Source organism: Arvicanthis niloticus, chromosome 14 (assembly GCF_011762505.2).
Source record: "Arvicanthis niloticus isolate mArvNil1 chromosome 14, mArvNil1.pat.X, whole genome shotgun sequence".
NCBI classification, from domain to species: domain Eukaryota; kingdom Metazoa; phylum Chordata; class Mammalia; order Rodentia; family Muridae; genus Arvicanthis; species Arvicanthis niloticus.
The window spans coordinates 12,316,450-12,331,783 of NC_047671.1; the positions used below are offsets into that span (position 1 = coordinate 12,316,450).

General features: G+C 47.8%; 1 protein-coding gene across 3 annotated transcripts in view; it reads right to left on the reverse strand.

Annotated features, from left to right (window-relative positions):
- Loxhd1 (lipoxygenase homology PLAT domains 1) overlaps positions 1-15,334 on the reverse strand; it is a 152,335-nt gene that overhangs the window by 50,693 nt on the left and 86,308 nt on the right. For 2 of the 3 annotated variants that reach the window (XM_034518240.2, XM_076912406.1), the window contains exons 20-25: positions 14,873-15,027; positions 12,900-13,033; positions 7,408-7,574; positions 6,387-6,491; positions 4,244-4,372; positions 2,972-3,136 (exon numbers count right to left, since the gene is read on the reverse strand). In XM_034518240.2, coding sequence (XP_034374131.1) covers positions 2,972-3,136; positions 4,244-4,372; positions 6,387-6,491; positions 7,408-7,574; positions 12,900-13,033; positions 14,873-15,027 — 855 coding nt within the window. The remainder of the gene's footprint in view (positions 1-2,971; positions 3,137-4,243; positions 4,373-6,386; positions 6,492-7,407; positions 7,575-12,899; positions 13,034-14,872; positions 15,028-15,334) is intronic. The other variant, XM_034518241.2, reaches the window with a different exon arrangement.

The window sequence follows — 15,334 nt, forward strand, 5'->3', positions numbered from 1 at the left end:
GCCTGGACACATTAGTGGAGAGCCTTTGTTTTCACTGAAGTGCACTCACCATGAGGCTTAGCCATATTCTGTAACCCAGAGCTTTGGATTTCAGAGGCAAACTGTTAATCAGGAGAGCCAGGCTACAGTGACAAGATAGCATTCTCTTCTCATTCTGTCTATTATTCTCAGTCCCTCATTTGCTTCAAACTGGCAAACTCCCTTGAACCAATCCACATCACACCTGGCTTCTCATTCAGCTGCCCTGCCTTGGTAGATATTTTTTTTATAGGGGAGTGGCCAGGAGGAAGAGGAGGAAGAGGAGGAGGAAGAGGAGGAAGAGGAGGAGGAGGGGGGGATTCTTTAGAGTTTATTCAGTAGCTACAGGACTGTCTACCCTTAAAGGAGAGCTGGCACATTAGAGCTGTTGGCCAACAACTTCCCAGTACAGCTGCTCCATGACAAGTGACTAAAGTGTCTCCATTTGGGCTGGGGATCTTCACTCCAGGAGCTCTCTGAGGGACTGATTAATAATTCCTAAGTTCCTCTTCAGGCTGTCTGTGGGGCGGGTCTGATTCACACCTTACACTACAGTTTGAAGCTGTTCATCTAAGACAACAGTGTCAACTACAGGGTGAGATTCATTAGCAGGCTATGAAAGGTTAGTGAGCAGTCAGCAGCATTCTGAACAGAGAGGACTACACACCACAGAGAGTGGGGTAACTTTTGTGACACATTTGGCATGCAAGTATATGAATAAATATATTCATTATAGACTGCTGGCCAGGAGAGAGAGAGAGAGAGAGAGAGAGAGAGAGAGAGAGAGAGAGAGAGAGAGAGAGAGAGAGAGAGAGAGAATATGAATACAGACTGGGACGAGGGCTCAGTAAAGTGTCTGTCATGCAAGCAAGGATGAGGATCTGAATTCAGATCCCCAGAACCCACATAAAAAAAAAGCTAGGCACTGTGTCACATGTCTGTAACACCAGCACTGGGGGCTAAGACAGTGATGGGTGGACCCCTAAAATTAATGAGAGCTTTGGGTTCAGTGAGAGGGATCCTATCTTGAAAAATAAAAGGTACAGAGCAATTGAGGAGACAACCAACATTGTCTGACCTTAACATGCAGTTACACACACACACACACACACCTATTCTGTCAAGTACATACACTGCACCATACATACATAATGCATCACATACATTACCAAAGAACAGAAGGAGAGAAGAAAGGAGAAGAGGAAGAAAGAAAAGTTAAAACTCCAAAGGAGTCCAAAAGCAAATACACCTTATTTTATGCTCTTGGATCTCAAAGAGAGCCATCCATTTTAGGAGCTGCCTGATTTTAGGGGATCTCAACCCCCTCTAAATGAGGAACTGTCTCCAGTGTTCTAGAAAGGATTCCCTGAAGAAGTATTAGCCTGTGGTGGTGCTGATCTCACCCAGTGGGAACTTGCCATGTGCCAGACTCAGTACTATGCCCTGGACAGCACTATAATCCCCAGGGTGCCAATGGAGTGGTATTGTGCCCATTTCATCAGAGGAGAAAGCTGCAAGCTGCAGAGGGGTAAAGTGACATGTCCCAGGTCACATGGTAGAACATGAGCCCAAATTTGTCTGACTCCAGAGCTACAAAGTCTACTTCTGGGATGGACTGGAGGAAATTACTTCTGCCTGCCCCCAAGCCACAGGGTCAGGTGGTTCATGGACACTTTTTCAGACCCCAGACTGAAACAGCTGGAGGCTGTTTTCTACTGTCCTTGGGAATGTGGCTTCCAGGTGCCCCAGAGCTCCTTAGCTCTGGGTTCCCTCCTCCCAGAGACTCTTCAGAAGCGGGTCTGATCCAATCCCTTCCTCCTTGCTTCCTCTTAGGGCCTTTCAGTTCTTTCCCCATCCCACACCCCTTTTTAAAAAAGCAAACGCGAGTCTAAGATTCGCCAGCTATAAGTTATGTTAGAACGTTTTGCCACTTCATATAAAAGACCTGAGCATCTTATGTTGCCTGCAAGGAACCAATTGCCAAAGATACAGATATGGGCCGACACTGTGTACTCAGGGTATGAAAAATCTCAAATACAAAATGTGACCTGTTAAGGTGCAGGAAGGGGGATGAGACACAGGACCCAGTCTCTCCTCCGGTCAGTGCTGGGTGTTGGTTTAATCTGACCTGGACTTTGGGCAGCTCCTGGGGCAAGGGCTAGGTCCAAGCCTTAACTAGGGGAAAGATCACTTCAGCTCAGGTTTTGGACCAGAAAATGCACTGATGATCTCTTGGTTCCAACTTTGACTGACCCATACTGTTTGATTCTGAGCTGTTCAGGAAAAAAAATTTTTTTAGTAGCGCTCATTATTTAGCTAGAAAAATAAATTGACTGTTCTGTGTGGGTTACAGATATCACCAAATTCTGACAGATTTTCACAGTTCAGCAGTTTGGGTGTTAGCACCTAGTACGGACTTAGCACATATGAACATTAGGTGTGAACATTTTCATGACATTTCTGATTTGTCCAAGGAAAGGAATATTTACCCTCAAGTTCTCTCCTGACCCCCACCAGCAGAAAATCTCAGAGCAGGAATTTCTCTGGCTTGGTAGAACGTGAAGAGGATTGTGACAGTGTGGGCAGGTCATCGCTCCTCATGACCACTGACTTAGTATTAGCCACCCTGCGTCACGGTCTCTATTTTATAGATGAGGAAACTGAATCCAAGAGAGATCAGACTATGTATTGTCATTAGTAAGTGTTGTATAGAGTTTGAAATAAACCCAATATTACCTTTTTGAGGTTCAGGACTAGGCCCACAGTATTCCCCCAACCCCCCCCCCCCCGAGAGCTCAGAACATTTGAAGAAGGAACAAGAGAGCTGAACAGAATCTCAATCTCAGAGGTAGGTTTGGCCCCATGTCAACTGTGGAGGAAGATCTGGGGCTGAGTTAGGGCAAAAGGTTATGGGGTCACCCAGGAGGGCCAGCCTTTCCAAGAGGGTTCCTACATGGTGTGTAACGCCTTGTCTGGAGCTCTGCATGGAAGAGGTCCCTGACGATGCTGCCGTCGTCCTCATTCTTTGCCAGCCAGCGGCCACAGGGAAAGGTCATGCACTTCCCGAGAGATGGGGCATCCACCTCTACCCAGTCTACAAACCAACCTGGGGCCTTGCCTATAGTTTGAGAGAGAGAGAGAGAGAGAGAGAGAGAGAGAGAGAGAGAGAGAGAGAAAGAGAGAGAGAGAGAGAGAGAGAGAGAACCATTAAGAGCATGCACAGATATGGTTTCCTGGGGATGAGCTCAGAAACTCCCAGTTCCCTTCTCTCCTTGAGCTCCCAGTCTTGTAGCACCCGTCGCTGACAGTGTTGTCAAGACAACACTTATTAAGATGTGCACATGGCTAAAACTGCATCCCAGTGCAACATGGCTGGACCAGTGTTGGCAGAAGAGCTCCTGCCACTGCTGGTCTTAGGAAAGCATTGAGACGAGGTAACAGGAGGGCACGCAAGTCTGAGCAAGAGAAGCAAAGATGCTGTGGGGTGGACCAAGCCCCAGACAAGGAGCTCAGGTATGCACAGAAAGCTCGAGTCCACAAAGACATTCTTATCCCATCATGGTGCCTCAGAGATGATGTTCAAGGCTTCTTGATTCTATTTGTGATGGATGAAGCAGAAGTAACAAGTGTTCGTTCAGCTCAGGGAAGGAAAGGAAGACCAGGAAGAGACCCTTGTCCTACAGTCCTGACAGTGCAGCTTCTAGGATGGGGTTTCTTACTAAAGCTAAGAAATGGAGGTTTGAGGAACAGCTAAGAGTCCTACTACTGTGGAAAAAAAATATGAACACCTCCTTTGACTGACTGTGTTGTCAGTGGGTTCCATGAGGGTGTGACTGGCTCATTGGCTCCTTAACTGGGGTCCCTAGGCTAGCAATTGTGTATGGCCAAGGGACTTGAAAGATTAGCACATTCTCAGAACCCCTGAATCAAAGACCCTGGGGTAGATAGAAATCATATTCTAATATCTCCTCCCGCTCTGAATCATACCAATGTGCCATCAGGTTAGAGACCCATTGATCTCTTTCAAATGCACATTAAAGAGATCTGGAGAAAGGCTTCCAGGATCACTTATGTGCAAGTCCCAGTGAAGATCAACAAGCCCAGAATCTGTGGCAGCCAGGGCTCCACTGGGCAAGTGGGATTCAGAAGCTGTGTCATGGAAGGCATGTGATTGGTCTACGGACTCTGTAGTTCTAATAGGGATCAGGAGGGAGGGAAACCAGACCTGTGTTGTCATGGCCTATCCGAACTTTCCAAAGGTCTCCCAGATCCAGAGTCTCCACAGTGAAGATTTCAATGCTGCCTCTTTCAAATTTGTCACTGTTGGTCTTGGAGGACTTCAGGAGGGTCATTCCTGCCAACCAAATAAGCCCATCGTGACTGACTGGCTCTGAGACTGTCCCAGCCTACTCTCACCAACACTCCTTTTCTCTTCCTAATGATGACCAACCATCTGAACTCCCACCAAACCATCAAAGGTGCTGCACCTCCTACAGAGTGGTGTGTGTGTTATATGTATGTGGTATGTGGTATGTGTGTGTGGTGTGTGTATGTATGTATGTATGTGTAGGGTATGTGATGTGTGTGTGGTATGTGTGTAGGTGTGGTTTTATGTGTGTGGTACAAGTATGTTTAGTGTGTGTGGTATGTGTAGTATATGGTATATGTGTGTGTATGTGTGGTATGTGTATAGGTGTGGTATGTATGTGGTGTGTATGCATGTGTATGCATGTGTGTGGTATGTGATGTGTGTGTGGTATATGTGTAGGTATGGTGTGTATGTATGTGGTACATGTATGAATAGTGTATGTGGTGTGCATGCATGTATGTGTGTGCATGTATGTGTATGGTATGTGATGTGTGTCTGTCTGTCTGTCTGTCTGTTCTTTTACTGATCTTTAAAAAAGTCCTTCATGAATGCTTGTAATCCCTAGTCTGTATCTAAAGAAAAGCTTCCTCCATGTTCATCCAGGAGACATCAGCAGGGCTTATAGCCAGTGTGGATTCTTCTATAACCTTACAGTCCTCTGCATGGGGACAGAGACAGTGATAAAGTCATCTACTCTACACTCATGGACCATCAGCAATCCCAGTGGGGATGTGACATGCAAAAATTCTGGAGACTCACCTGGACTTACAAGGAGAGAACTTCAAGTGTCCCAACTGGCTATCCCAGACATGACATTTGGGGCTGGCTCTGGTGTCAGCCTGAAATCTGAGGTGGACTCAGTCTTCACCATCCCCTCCTACCTCCTTGGTATCATGCTGCCTTAAAGTCCCTTCACTCCAGACCTAGTCCCTCCTGCAGAAAGCCTTCTCACACAAACTTCCCAAGAGACAGAACTTGCTGAAAACTGCTTAATGTCTATGACTTGATTTCCTCAGTCAGAGAGAGTTGACCTGGTGCTTTCCCTGCAGAGCTACTGTGAGGCCTGAATGAGATTCCAATGCTGAATGTTTAGCAACAGGGCTAACAACAGAAACCCCGGGAGGCTACTAAGTAATAATGACGATTGATGTTTACTGAGTGCCACTTTGACCTCAAAATTTTAAGTGTTCCATGTCATAAAACTTGGAGCTCTGTAAGACACAGAAAGCTTTAACCCTGTCTTACAGAATGGGGAAAACGAAAGCACAGAATGGTTAATCAACATGCCCTGATGGCACAGCCTGGAAAGGAAATTGGAAGCAGTCGGCCAGGCTGCAGAGCCATGCTTTGCAGTAATGTGTCTCACAGCCAGGGACGGGGTTTGCTCATTCCTCACTGGTGCCTGGCAGAAAGCTTCAAGCTAATGCATGAAGATCCCTTGAAGAATTGTGTCTGCCGGGCGGTGGTGGCGCACGCCTTTAATCCCAGCACTTGGGAGGCAGAGGCAGGTGGATTTCTGAGTTCGAGGCCAGCCTGGTCTACAGAGTGAGTTCCAGGACAGCCAGGACCACACAGAGAAACCCTGTCTCGAAAAACAAATAAAAAAAAAAAAAAAAAAAAAAAAAGAATTGTGTCCTCTGTAGACTTGGTCATAATGGCTGGGAGAGGATTGGGTAGGAGGCAACAACAGTAAATTGAAGGTGCCACCTTCCCTGAGGTCCCATGCAGCCGCTGGAGTAACTCAGGCACTCTCTGAAGACTTTATAGCAGGAACCCTGGAATCCCAGGGCTAAGCTTTACTGAACTTGAAAAAGTCCTTTCTTCCAAGAGATTACTGGGGTACAGTTAGGGCAAAGGTAACAGGAGCAGGCTGCCTACAGAGAAACTGCCTTTGTTTTGTGGGGTCCAGTACTGTGTTCTTCAGGGAGAGAGGTGTGGAAGAGAATTTATAGAAGCAGAGGAACCTTCTGCTAAGTCTACTAGGGTGCTTCTCTCTTACCATTGTTATCTTGGGTGCCAAAGAGCGTGATGAAGACATTGGCATCTGTCCCAGCATTCTTCTTGTCCCCAGTCTTTATGGTCACTGAAAATGTTGTTGATTTATCTGCCAGGAGGAGAGGACAGACAGGAGAGCTATCAATCATCTGGGGCATCCAAGAAGAGAAAGGACAGGCTACTTGGTCCTACTATGGTGGCCCTGTCACTCCACTTCCTTCCCTGTATCAGTCCTGTGACTGTGAACCCCATGGTCAGCAACAAACCCATGGTCAGCATTGCTCTCCATGGAGTGCTGTTAGCTCTAGAAACTCCTCAACAGAGAAGTGCCCCTGCCCTGGTTCTTACAGGAAACCCTCTTGGTCTACAGAGGTGGCACACAGACAAAGAGACATGAGGTGGCTGGGTGTCAAAAGCCCATAGCCAGGAGCTCTGCTCAGACCTCTCCAGGCTGAGTGGGGCTTCAGGAAATGAAGACATCATGGGCCTCTTGCCAGATATTGCTATTTTTCCCCCCTCAGAAATATACCTCGGGGGCCTAAAAATGTACCTGGAAGGAGGACAAAAGCTAAGTCAGAGCTAGCTCAATCATTCTGTTTCTGAATAGCACAAGTCATAGCTCTGGACCTCTTTATACCAAGCAGAATGCTGGGCATACAGGAGCATGCCCTGCCCCACCCCCAACCTCTACATTCTCTCCACAAAGGGAGGAGAGGGCAGGGCAGCTACAGTATAAAGGAGGAGATGGCCAGAGTCCATCAGGAGGGAAGAGTGAAAGAGTTCAGAGGAAGGGAAAGGAAAGGGAGATGGGAGGAGGGAGGAGGAAGAAGAAGAGGGGGGAGAGGACGCGGACATAGAGGAAGAAGAGGAGGAAGAAAAAGAGGAGCAGGGAGAGGGGAGGAGGAGAAAAAAGAGGAAGAGGAGAAGGAAAATGAGGAGGAAGAAGAGGAGGAGAAAGAGGAAGAAGAGGAAGGGGAAGAAGGAAAAATGAGATAACGGACAGAATCATCCCTAATATAAGAAACCTTTTTGTTCCAGAGCCAGGTTGTCAAGGGGGTTATTGTCACTCTGTCCCCCACCCTCCTCGTCTTCGCTGGGTAGCACATAGGACTCGTCCACTGGTAGCAGCTCCCTGGATAGCTGGCCATCATCCTCCTCAACTGCTAGCCAGCGCTGGCATGGGAAATAGTACCTGTAGGTAGGGTAAGGAAGATTGGGCTATCTCTTCGGAAGGATCTCATATGGGAGTTGAAACAGGCTGAGAGTGAGGGCCCCCCAGGAGCTGAGACTCCCTTACCTGCCCTCCATAGCATTGTGCCCCCATTTTGCCTGGTCTAAGAATTATGCCCACATGTCAATACATACTAAACCCAGAGACACTCCTAGTCTGTGATACATTGGGTGGAAAAAGTATAGAAATAGAGGGACTTATGAGGCGGTTATCACCCCCTTCTTGGGCAGTCTGAATCCAGCTTCTCAGGCACGGTGCTGCACACGGAGAGTGATCTACAACCAAGCATGGAGTCTATGGACTTGGACGGCATAGACCAGGCGTGCTTATGGGAGATGCAGAGTGTATCTAGGGCACAGAAAGTGATACCCCAGCATCAAGGGAGAGGATGTCCTTGAATACTTCTCCATGGAAAAGCAATGCCCAGCATAATGGGGAAGGAGCTGGAGAGGAAAGCAGACCGAGAGAGGGCAGATGGGTTACTAAGGACTCACATCTACAGTTCAACTCTCTGTCTCCTGAGGGATCCTCAGCTAATCCCTGTGTGATCTCGAACAAATTCTTCCCTGGGATCATCAGATTTAGTCAATCGAGGGCCAGGACTCCCCAGTCCCACTTGAATTTTGCACAAACAATGGTTCATGTTTTTGTGTGAATCCCCCCACCCCCACCCCCGAGACATCCGGAACATGCTCGTGTGGCTAAGGGTATGCTCTCTGCAGGAATTTGCTAATTCATCCACTGTCGCCCTTGCTTTTTCCTTCCTTCTCTTTCTTTTTCCTCAGCTATGCTCATGGAGGCTGTAGGCCAACATGTAAGCTTCAGGGGGTCTGAGAATGTAGCCCCTCTCAGGCTTGGGGGCCATTGCTCTCTACCTGCATCTCTGCTCCTTGCCCTGATGTGACAATATCATTAACTAGTCCAGTTCTGAGGTAGAGTATCCTGCCAAGTGTCTCTTCTTGCTGTCCATGTCCTCAGTGCCTCCAAATATTAGAGAGGCTGACCAGAGGGTGTGATGTCAGCTCCACACTCAGAGAGGCCAGGAAGGCCAAGAGGCCCTGTACTGCGGTGACTCTAAGTGGACCACCATGAAAGCAGCGCTTCTGTGAGAGATGTGCCCTGCTCTGCTTCTTAAATCGTGAGTCGGCAGTACCTCAGTCAAGTGACTCAGAGCTCTAAATTATGGGAGAGAGAGGTAGGGTGAGGTAGAGAGGTAGATTGTGGCAGAGACAATGAGAGCCAGCAAGGGCAAGGATAGAGGCAGAGACAGAGACACTGATGAAGAAAGAGCCTAGGAGGTGAAGGGGTTGGGCAGAAGCCAGGAAGGAAGGCTCGTCCCTCTCACAGGCGCCTGCTGAGAACACACAGAACCAAGGAGCAAATGGCTTTGCAGAGCTTCATTGTCCCTGAGACGTCTGCAGCAGGGCTCTGAAGGCCACTGCTTTCTCTCACAGCTGCAGCACCAGACAGCAGATATCCCCCTGAAATCTGCTTCCAACAGGCAGAAGCAGATCTGAGCTTGGCCAGGGTCAGATGTTTAACCCTCTTCCCCTGGGTCCACTATCACATATGAAAGTCCAGAGGGACTGGGCCTAGTGACCCTCCCATTCTCCCACAGGAGTAATTATGTCCTGCTCAAACAGGTCTCTGGACCCAGAAGATGTAACAGGCAGAAACTTGTAAGGAATAAAGGAGAGGGGCAAGCAGGCATTCTGGGCCAGAGGCAAACCACACAGCTCAGACCAGGGTGGGGCAGGAAAGAACCCCAGGTTGAGTGGGCAGGAGGTTCACATGGAATTAAAGCTTAGGACCAGTTTAAAACACACTCACACACACACACACACACACACACACATATACACACTCACACACACACACACACACACAAACACACACATACACTCACACACACTCACATACAAACACACACACACACTGACACACACACACACTCATATTTACACACACATGCACACACCCCACACACATTCATACTCAAATACACAACACACTCACACACATATACACACAAACACACACTCATACAGAAACACACACACTCATACCCACACCCCCACACACTCATACTCACACATACATACACACACACACCACACACTCAGACTCATACACACACACTCACACACCTTACTTGAAAGTAAAAATTAACTGAGAAGATTGCATAGTCAAGCATTAAGTATAAATAGCTAGCAAGGGCTGATGGCACTAAACCTGTAATTCCACAACTACAGATGCTGAGGTAGGAGGGACAGAAGTTCAAGGCCACCCTAGGTAACTTAGTGAGACTCTGCTTCAAACTAAAAGCCAAAAGAAGGCTAAGTATACAGCTTTATGTACAGCGAATACCCAAAATAAGTAAGGACATGAATACAGATGGTACTTCTCACTTTTTGTAATAAATAACGGATGCTGCTGCTGCTGCTGCTGCTGACAGTCTGAACTCGGCTAACTCTTGACCTAGCTCTCTTCTAGATACTGAGAGGCCACAGTAGTAACAACAAAGAGGAGGTCATGTCTCACGTGTGCCACTTTCTCACGTGTGCCACCTAGGGAAGATGGTAATGACTTAATAGGTCAGGAAAAAAGGGATCTAGAGACAAGAACACAGAGGACATGCCAGGGGTCCATGAGGCCTTGCCAGCTAGGCAGAGACCTGCCTAAACACAGGGAGAGGGCACTCTGGGGAGGAGATACCAAGAAGAGAGAACCACTAATGTAAAGGCCCAGGGAAAGACCGTTTTTGTTTGGCTCAAGGAATAACAAGAACTGAGCAAAACAGAGGTGGGGGCAGGGCAGTCTGGGGCTAGAATCGAGAGCAAGGAGAGGAGGTGGAGAGACTGTGTAAGCCAGGTGGGGCGGGCTATATTCATCCTGTAGAAGACAGGAGCCTCTGTAGCCTTTGGAGCAGAGGCCTGAAGAATTCTGGTCTGTGTGACATTCGATATTGAGTCAGGAAGTTGTGGCCAGTGGGGTAAAGTGGTAGCATGTCACCATGGACTCAGACTCATGCTCTTCTGAGCCAAGAGCCACCACATTCTGCTAGCAGACTGGGGTTTGGTGTGAGATAGAAAAGGGACCAGGAGAACCAGTTGGAAGGGAGGTTGCTACCAGACAGGGGAGGAATGAGGTCAGTGTTCTCTTACCCCCTGACTACTGGGCATCTCCCACCCTGTAAAGACTGAGAGTGCACAGGAAGACCCTGGGACCTCTCTAGGCCGTCAGTGTCTCTCTAGGAGATCTGTTGTTCTGATTCTGTCTTCTGGACTTCCATGACTTTCTGTTTTCTCCAAGATTAAGCTGTGCTCAGCATCGTCGTGAAGGCTGTTGAAGCCAGCTCATTACTGAAGAGGTCTTCTTATTAACTCAGCACAGACAAGTGACACACACACACACAGAATGGTGGGCAGGACAGAGAGATAAGGAAGAGAAGGAAGGGCGAAGCAAGGACCAGGGAGAGGACTTCCTTCACAAGAGCAGCAGAAACACACACTGCCTGGACAGAGATTTAAACAGAACCCGTTGCCCTTCAGAGAAGAAAATTGTTGCAAATCAATGAGATGCATAAAGGGACAGTTGGTCAGGAGAGGGAAAGTACCCGGGGGGGGGGAGCGCTTTAATTTCTAAATATACAGCTCCCCATATACTCATTTGATGGCAGAATTATCAAATTCTCAAGAGTAGTTTTTTTTTTTTCAAATCACTTAATGTCTTGATTTGAAAAAAACATAAGGGTAGTTAATATTTTTAAAGGACCACAAAATAGGACAAGTGCTGACAGATATTCAGATAGATTACAAGGCTACAGTAATTTTTCAATTGTTGGGCTGGACCAGAAATGTCAAATAACAGATGAGAGGAGCTAACCAGACCAAGCAGGAGGAGAAGCTGGGTGCCGACTCCTTCCAGCCTGTCTCTCTCAGCATGCACTCTGGCCTTGCCCAGCTGAAAAGCCTTTTCTGTGCAGGGACATCTTAGTAAGCAGGGTGGCGTCACTAAGCCAGTTTGTTAGAAGAGGAAATGACAGCCAGAAAGAGGTAATCTGGCCTGAGTTTGGCAGTGGATCCACCCAGGTCAGGACCCAGTGGTCTCATAACAAGACCGTTTTGGCAACCAGAATTCAGAGCAATCTAGATCATGGGCTTCAGGTCCTCTTGCAATGACCAGGTAGGGTCTAGGGGAAAACACGATGAATTATCCCTGTCTTGTATCGAGCTTAACACTAGAGGACGTGGTCCAAGACACAACAGGCTGCAGGCCAAGAACTTAATTCAACGAATATTTATTTATTAAGTGCTTACTAGATCTCACAGACCGTCAGACCCTCAGCAGCCCTGAGATCATTCTAGCATGCTTTCCTCTATGCCATAAACTTCACATGGAGAAGCCCCTCGTCCAAGAGGCAGCATGATCTAGTGGTAGGAACACACCACAGTTCACATCAGCAGTATGAATGTCAGGTCTGGCTCTGACCCCAACTGGTTCTAGGGCACAGGTTCCGTCATCTATGGGGAAGACCACATACCCCCTTCCCAGGCTAGGTCAGAGGGTGTGGCTCTGAGTCTCCAACAGGTATAAGTCCAGCCCACTGCCCACTTACATACATCAAGTTAACCAGAGATTTGCATCTGTAAGGAGTTGAGAAGAAAGAACAGTAGCATTTTGGAGCACGGAACTCAAATGTCAGCATCCACAAATGACGTTTGATTGGCCCACAGCTCAGCTCCTCATTTCAATGTCATTCAAGGCTGCTGTTTCTGTTGCTTTTCTTTTGAAACAGAGTCTCACTATGTAGGCCAGGCTGGCCTGGAACTCACTGACACCTGTCTGCATCTGCCTCCCAAGTGCTGGGGTTAACGTGTGCATCAGCACATTCAGCTAAAGCTACGTGTGTGCTTTCCTAGTGGGTGCCTTCTACAGAGACCGGGTGCTGTTCAGAACTGGAAATGTTTTCTGTGTGGCTCTTTTAGAAAACCTTTGATCTCTAGCCCTCAAGACATTAAAACAGGGTACTCTAAGATGAATTCTCCATGGAACACTAGCTGAAGCCGGTGTTCTAGAAGACTGTTATCTGACAGAGCAAGAACTTCTGGAAGGGAGAGAAGAGATGTAAGGCTCCCCTAGAGTCCTTTATGGTCAAACTCATCATGCCCTCAGCCAACCCATCCCTGCCCTCAGACATCACCTCTGAATACCTGGTCCTCTCTCCAGGACTAGTTTAGCACCAAGCATGACCTCTGACTCATCCTCCCCTCAAACCCCACTCACGTGGTCTCGTTATTCATGTCAGTGATGTCTACTCTGTCCAGGAACCAGCCTGGCCTGTTGCCCGTGTTGTCGTGACGAATCCGAATCTTGGTAAGAGGCCCCAGGTCGATGGCATAGATGGTGAAGGTATCAGTCTAGGAATGGAGAAAGTATGGCTCAGACGGGCAACACATGTCCTTGCCTTCAGTTCTAGTCTCTCAAGCATCCAAAGGAAGGCCATAGAACCCAGAGCAACCAGAGCTGGGGTGTGGAGACTTCGGCTCCTCGTTCTGGTGTTAGCATTGTACTTCCGTTTTCTTGAGCTCTGCATGTAGCTTAGGTTGGTCTTGAACTTGTCATCCTCCCACCTCCACCCCTCAAGTGCTAAGGTTACTGATGTACACTACTGCGCCCAGTTCTTACACTGTTGCTTTATAACCCGGGGCCTATGAACACATCTTCTCATTTGTGTTGTATCATTGAACATAGAGAAAGGAGAAAGATAGGGACCTTGAGAAAGGCAGAGGAGAAGGTGAGTGAACTGGATTTTCCTTTGGTTGTTTTTTTCAAGGTAGGGTTTCTTTTGTGTATTCCTGGCTGTTCCTGGAACTAGATCTATAGACCAGGCTGGCCTTGAACTCAGAGATCCACCTATCTCTACCTCCTGAGTACTAGGATTAAAGGTGTGTGCCATCACCACTACCACCACCCCACTGGGTTTCACATTTGTGATGAGCGTGCATGTATGCGGAGGGGTCCAATTGAGACCCTGTTCTCAGTGTACACATGTGTGCAATCTCCTTCAACCCTGAGTTCGTGTTGAACACCTGTTGTGAACAATCCTAAGCAAATGCAAGCAGGCTGATGGAAAAGATTGGACCCTGCTTCTCCCTTAGGTGGAGGATAAGTGGAATGTGAGCCATGCACAAGTCTAGGGGGTCACCGCTGCCTCAGAGGAAGAGGACAGAACAGAGACCCAGTGTGTGAATGGGGCCTTCTAGACACACTGTTTAAAACCTTTTCATTCTGAAAGACTTTAAACCTGCAGAAATAGATATAACCATGACCTGCCTTCTTAGATGCTGCCCCTACAGGAGACATTAGCTGGATCACTTCATTTCCTCTCTCTCTCTCTCTCTCTCTCTCTCTCTCTCTCTCTCTCTCTCTCTCTGTCTCTGTTTCTCTTATGTTCTTTGTTTTTGTTTGTTTTTTTTCTGGATCAGCTTAAAGTAGGTGGTAGATACTGTGATCCTTCACCTTAAATAGTTCAATGTGGAGACCTAACAACGAAGACATGCTCATTTAGCATCCTGCAGTGATCAAACTTGGTGAGCTTTCAACTCTTTCAAGGTCATGTCAAGAATCTTGCTGTCCCCGGCACACAGCTAAACCATACTGTCCAGATTGAGTCGTGCCTGTCCACCAAAGCACCCCAAAGTGCCATCTCTTTGTTTTTTGGGACAGAGTCTCATGCTATAGTCAAGGATGGCCTCAAACTTGGGGGCTGAAGAAATAGTTCCACAGTTAAGAACATTTACCCCTCTTCTAGAAGACTAAAATTGATTGTCAGCCTTCACACAGTTGTTTACAGTGTCTGTAACTCCAGTCCCAGGGCATCTTCTGACCTTTGTGGGGACTTCATGGACATGGTGCACAGACACACACACACAAGCAAAACATCCATACACACAAATATAAAGAAAACTAGTTTTAAAACCTTCTCAGCTCACTTGATGTCTAGACACAGTATTTTCTGGAGCATCCTAAGGACCAATGAGCCTATGGGATTCCCTTGCAGGAATCTGCTTGTAGTTTTATCATTACTCTCTGCAAAATACTGGTGCTTACAGAAGGGTAGCTGCAGCCAGAGCTCACCAGCCTGAACGCAATACCGCATAAGACACAAGGCAGACATGATGCCGGCTGAGGTGGCTACAGGCAAAATATTCCATATGTGGCACTCACCCACCTAAGAGCCGGAACCCTCACTCTACCTGGCCCTGCTCGAACTTGTTAGACTTGTCTGACTTCTTCAGGGGCCGCTCCCCTGTGTCCCCATATTCCTCACCGTAGATGGTCAGATAGACGTTGGCATCAGTGCCAGCCTTGGGCACATTCCCTGTGATCACCTGGACCTCGTAGGTATTGGCTGGAGACACAGAAAGATACAGGATTGAAAATACAAAATCCATGAGACAGCACTGTGGCCCCTGCCTTTGGATCCAGGTAGGTTCTGGAAGCCAGAAGATTCTACAGCTATTCCACACCAGCTTACCCTCCTCCCAACCCAAGACTTGTCTTTGCCATGAAATCAAGAGTCAATGGGCCTCCCACCTTACCCCCACATTTGGCTATAGCAACGTGTGTGAGCATTCCTCCCAAAGTCAATGTATTTCCCCTTAAGAGGCACAGGTCAAGGGCTGTGCTTAGCTCCAGACAGATGGGGTCAAAGGTCA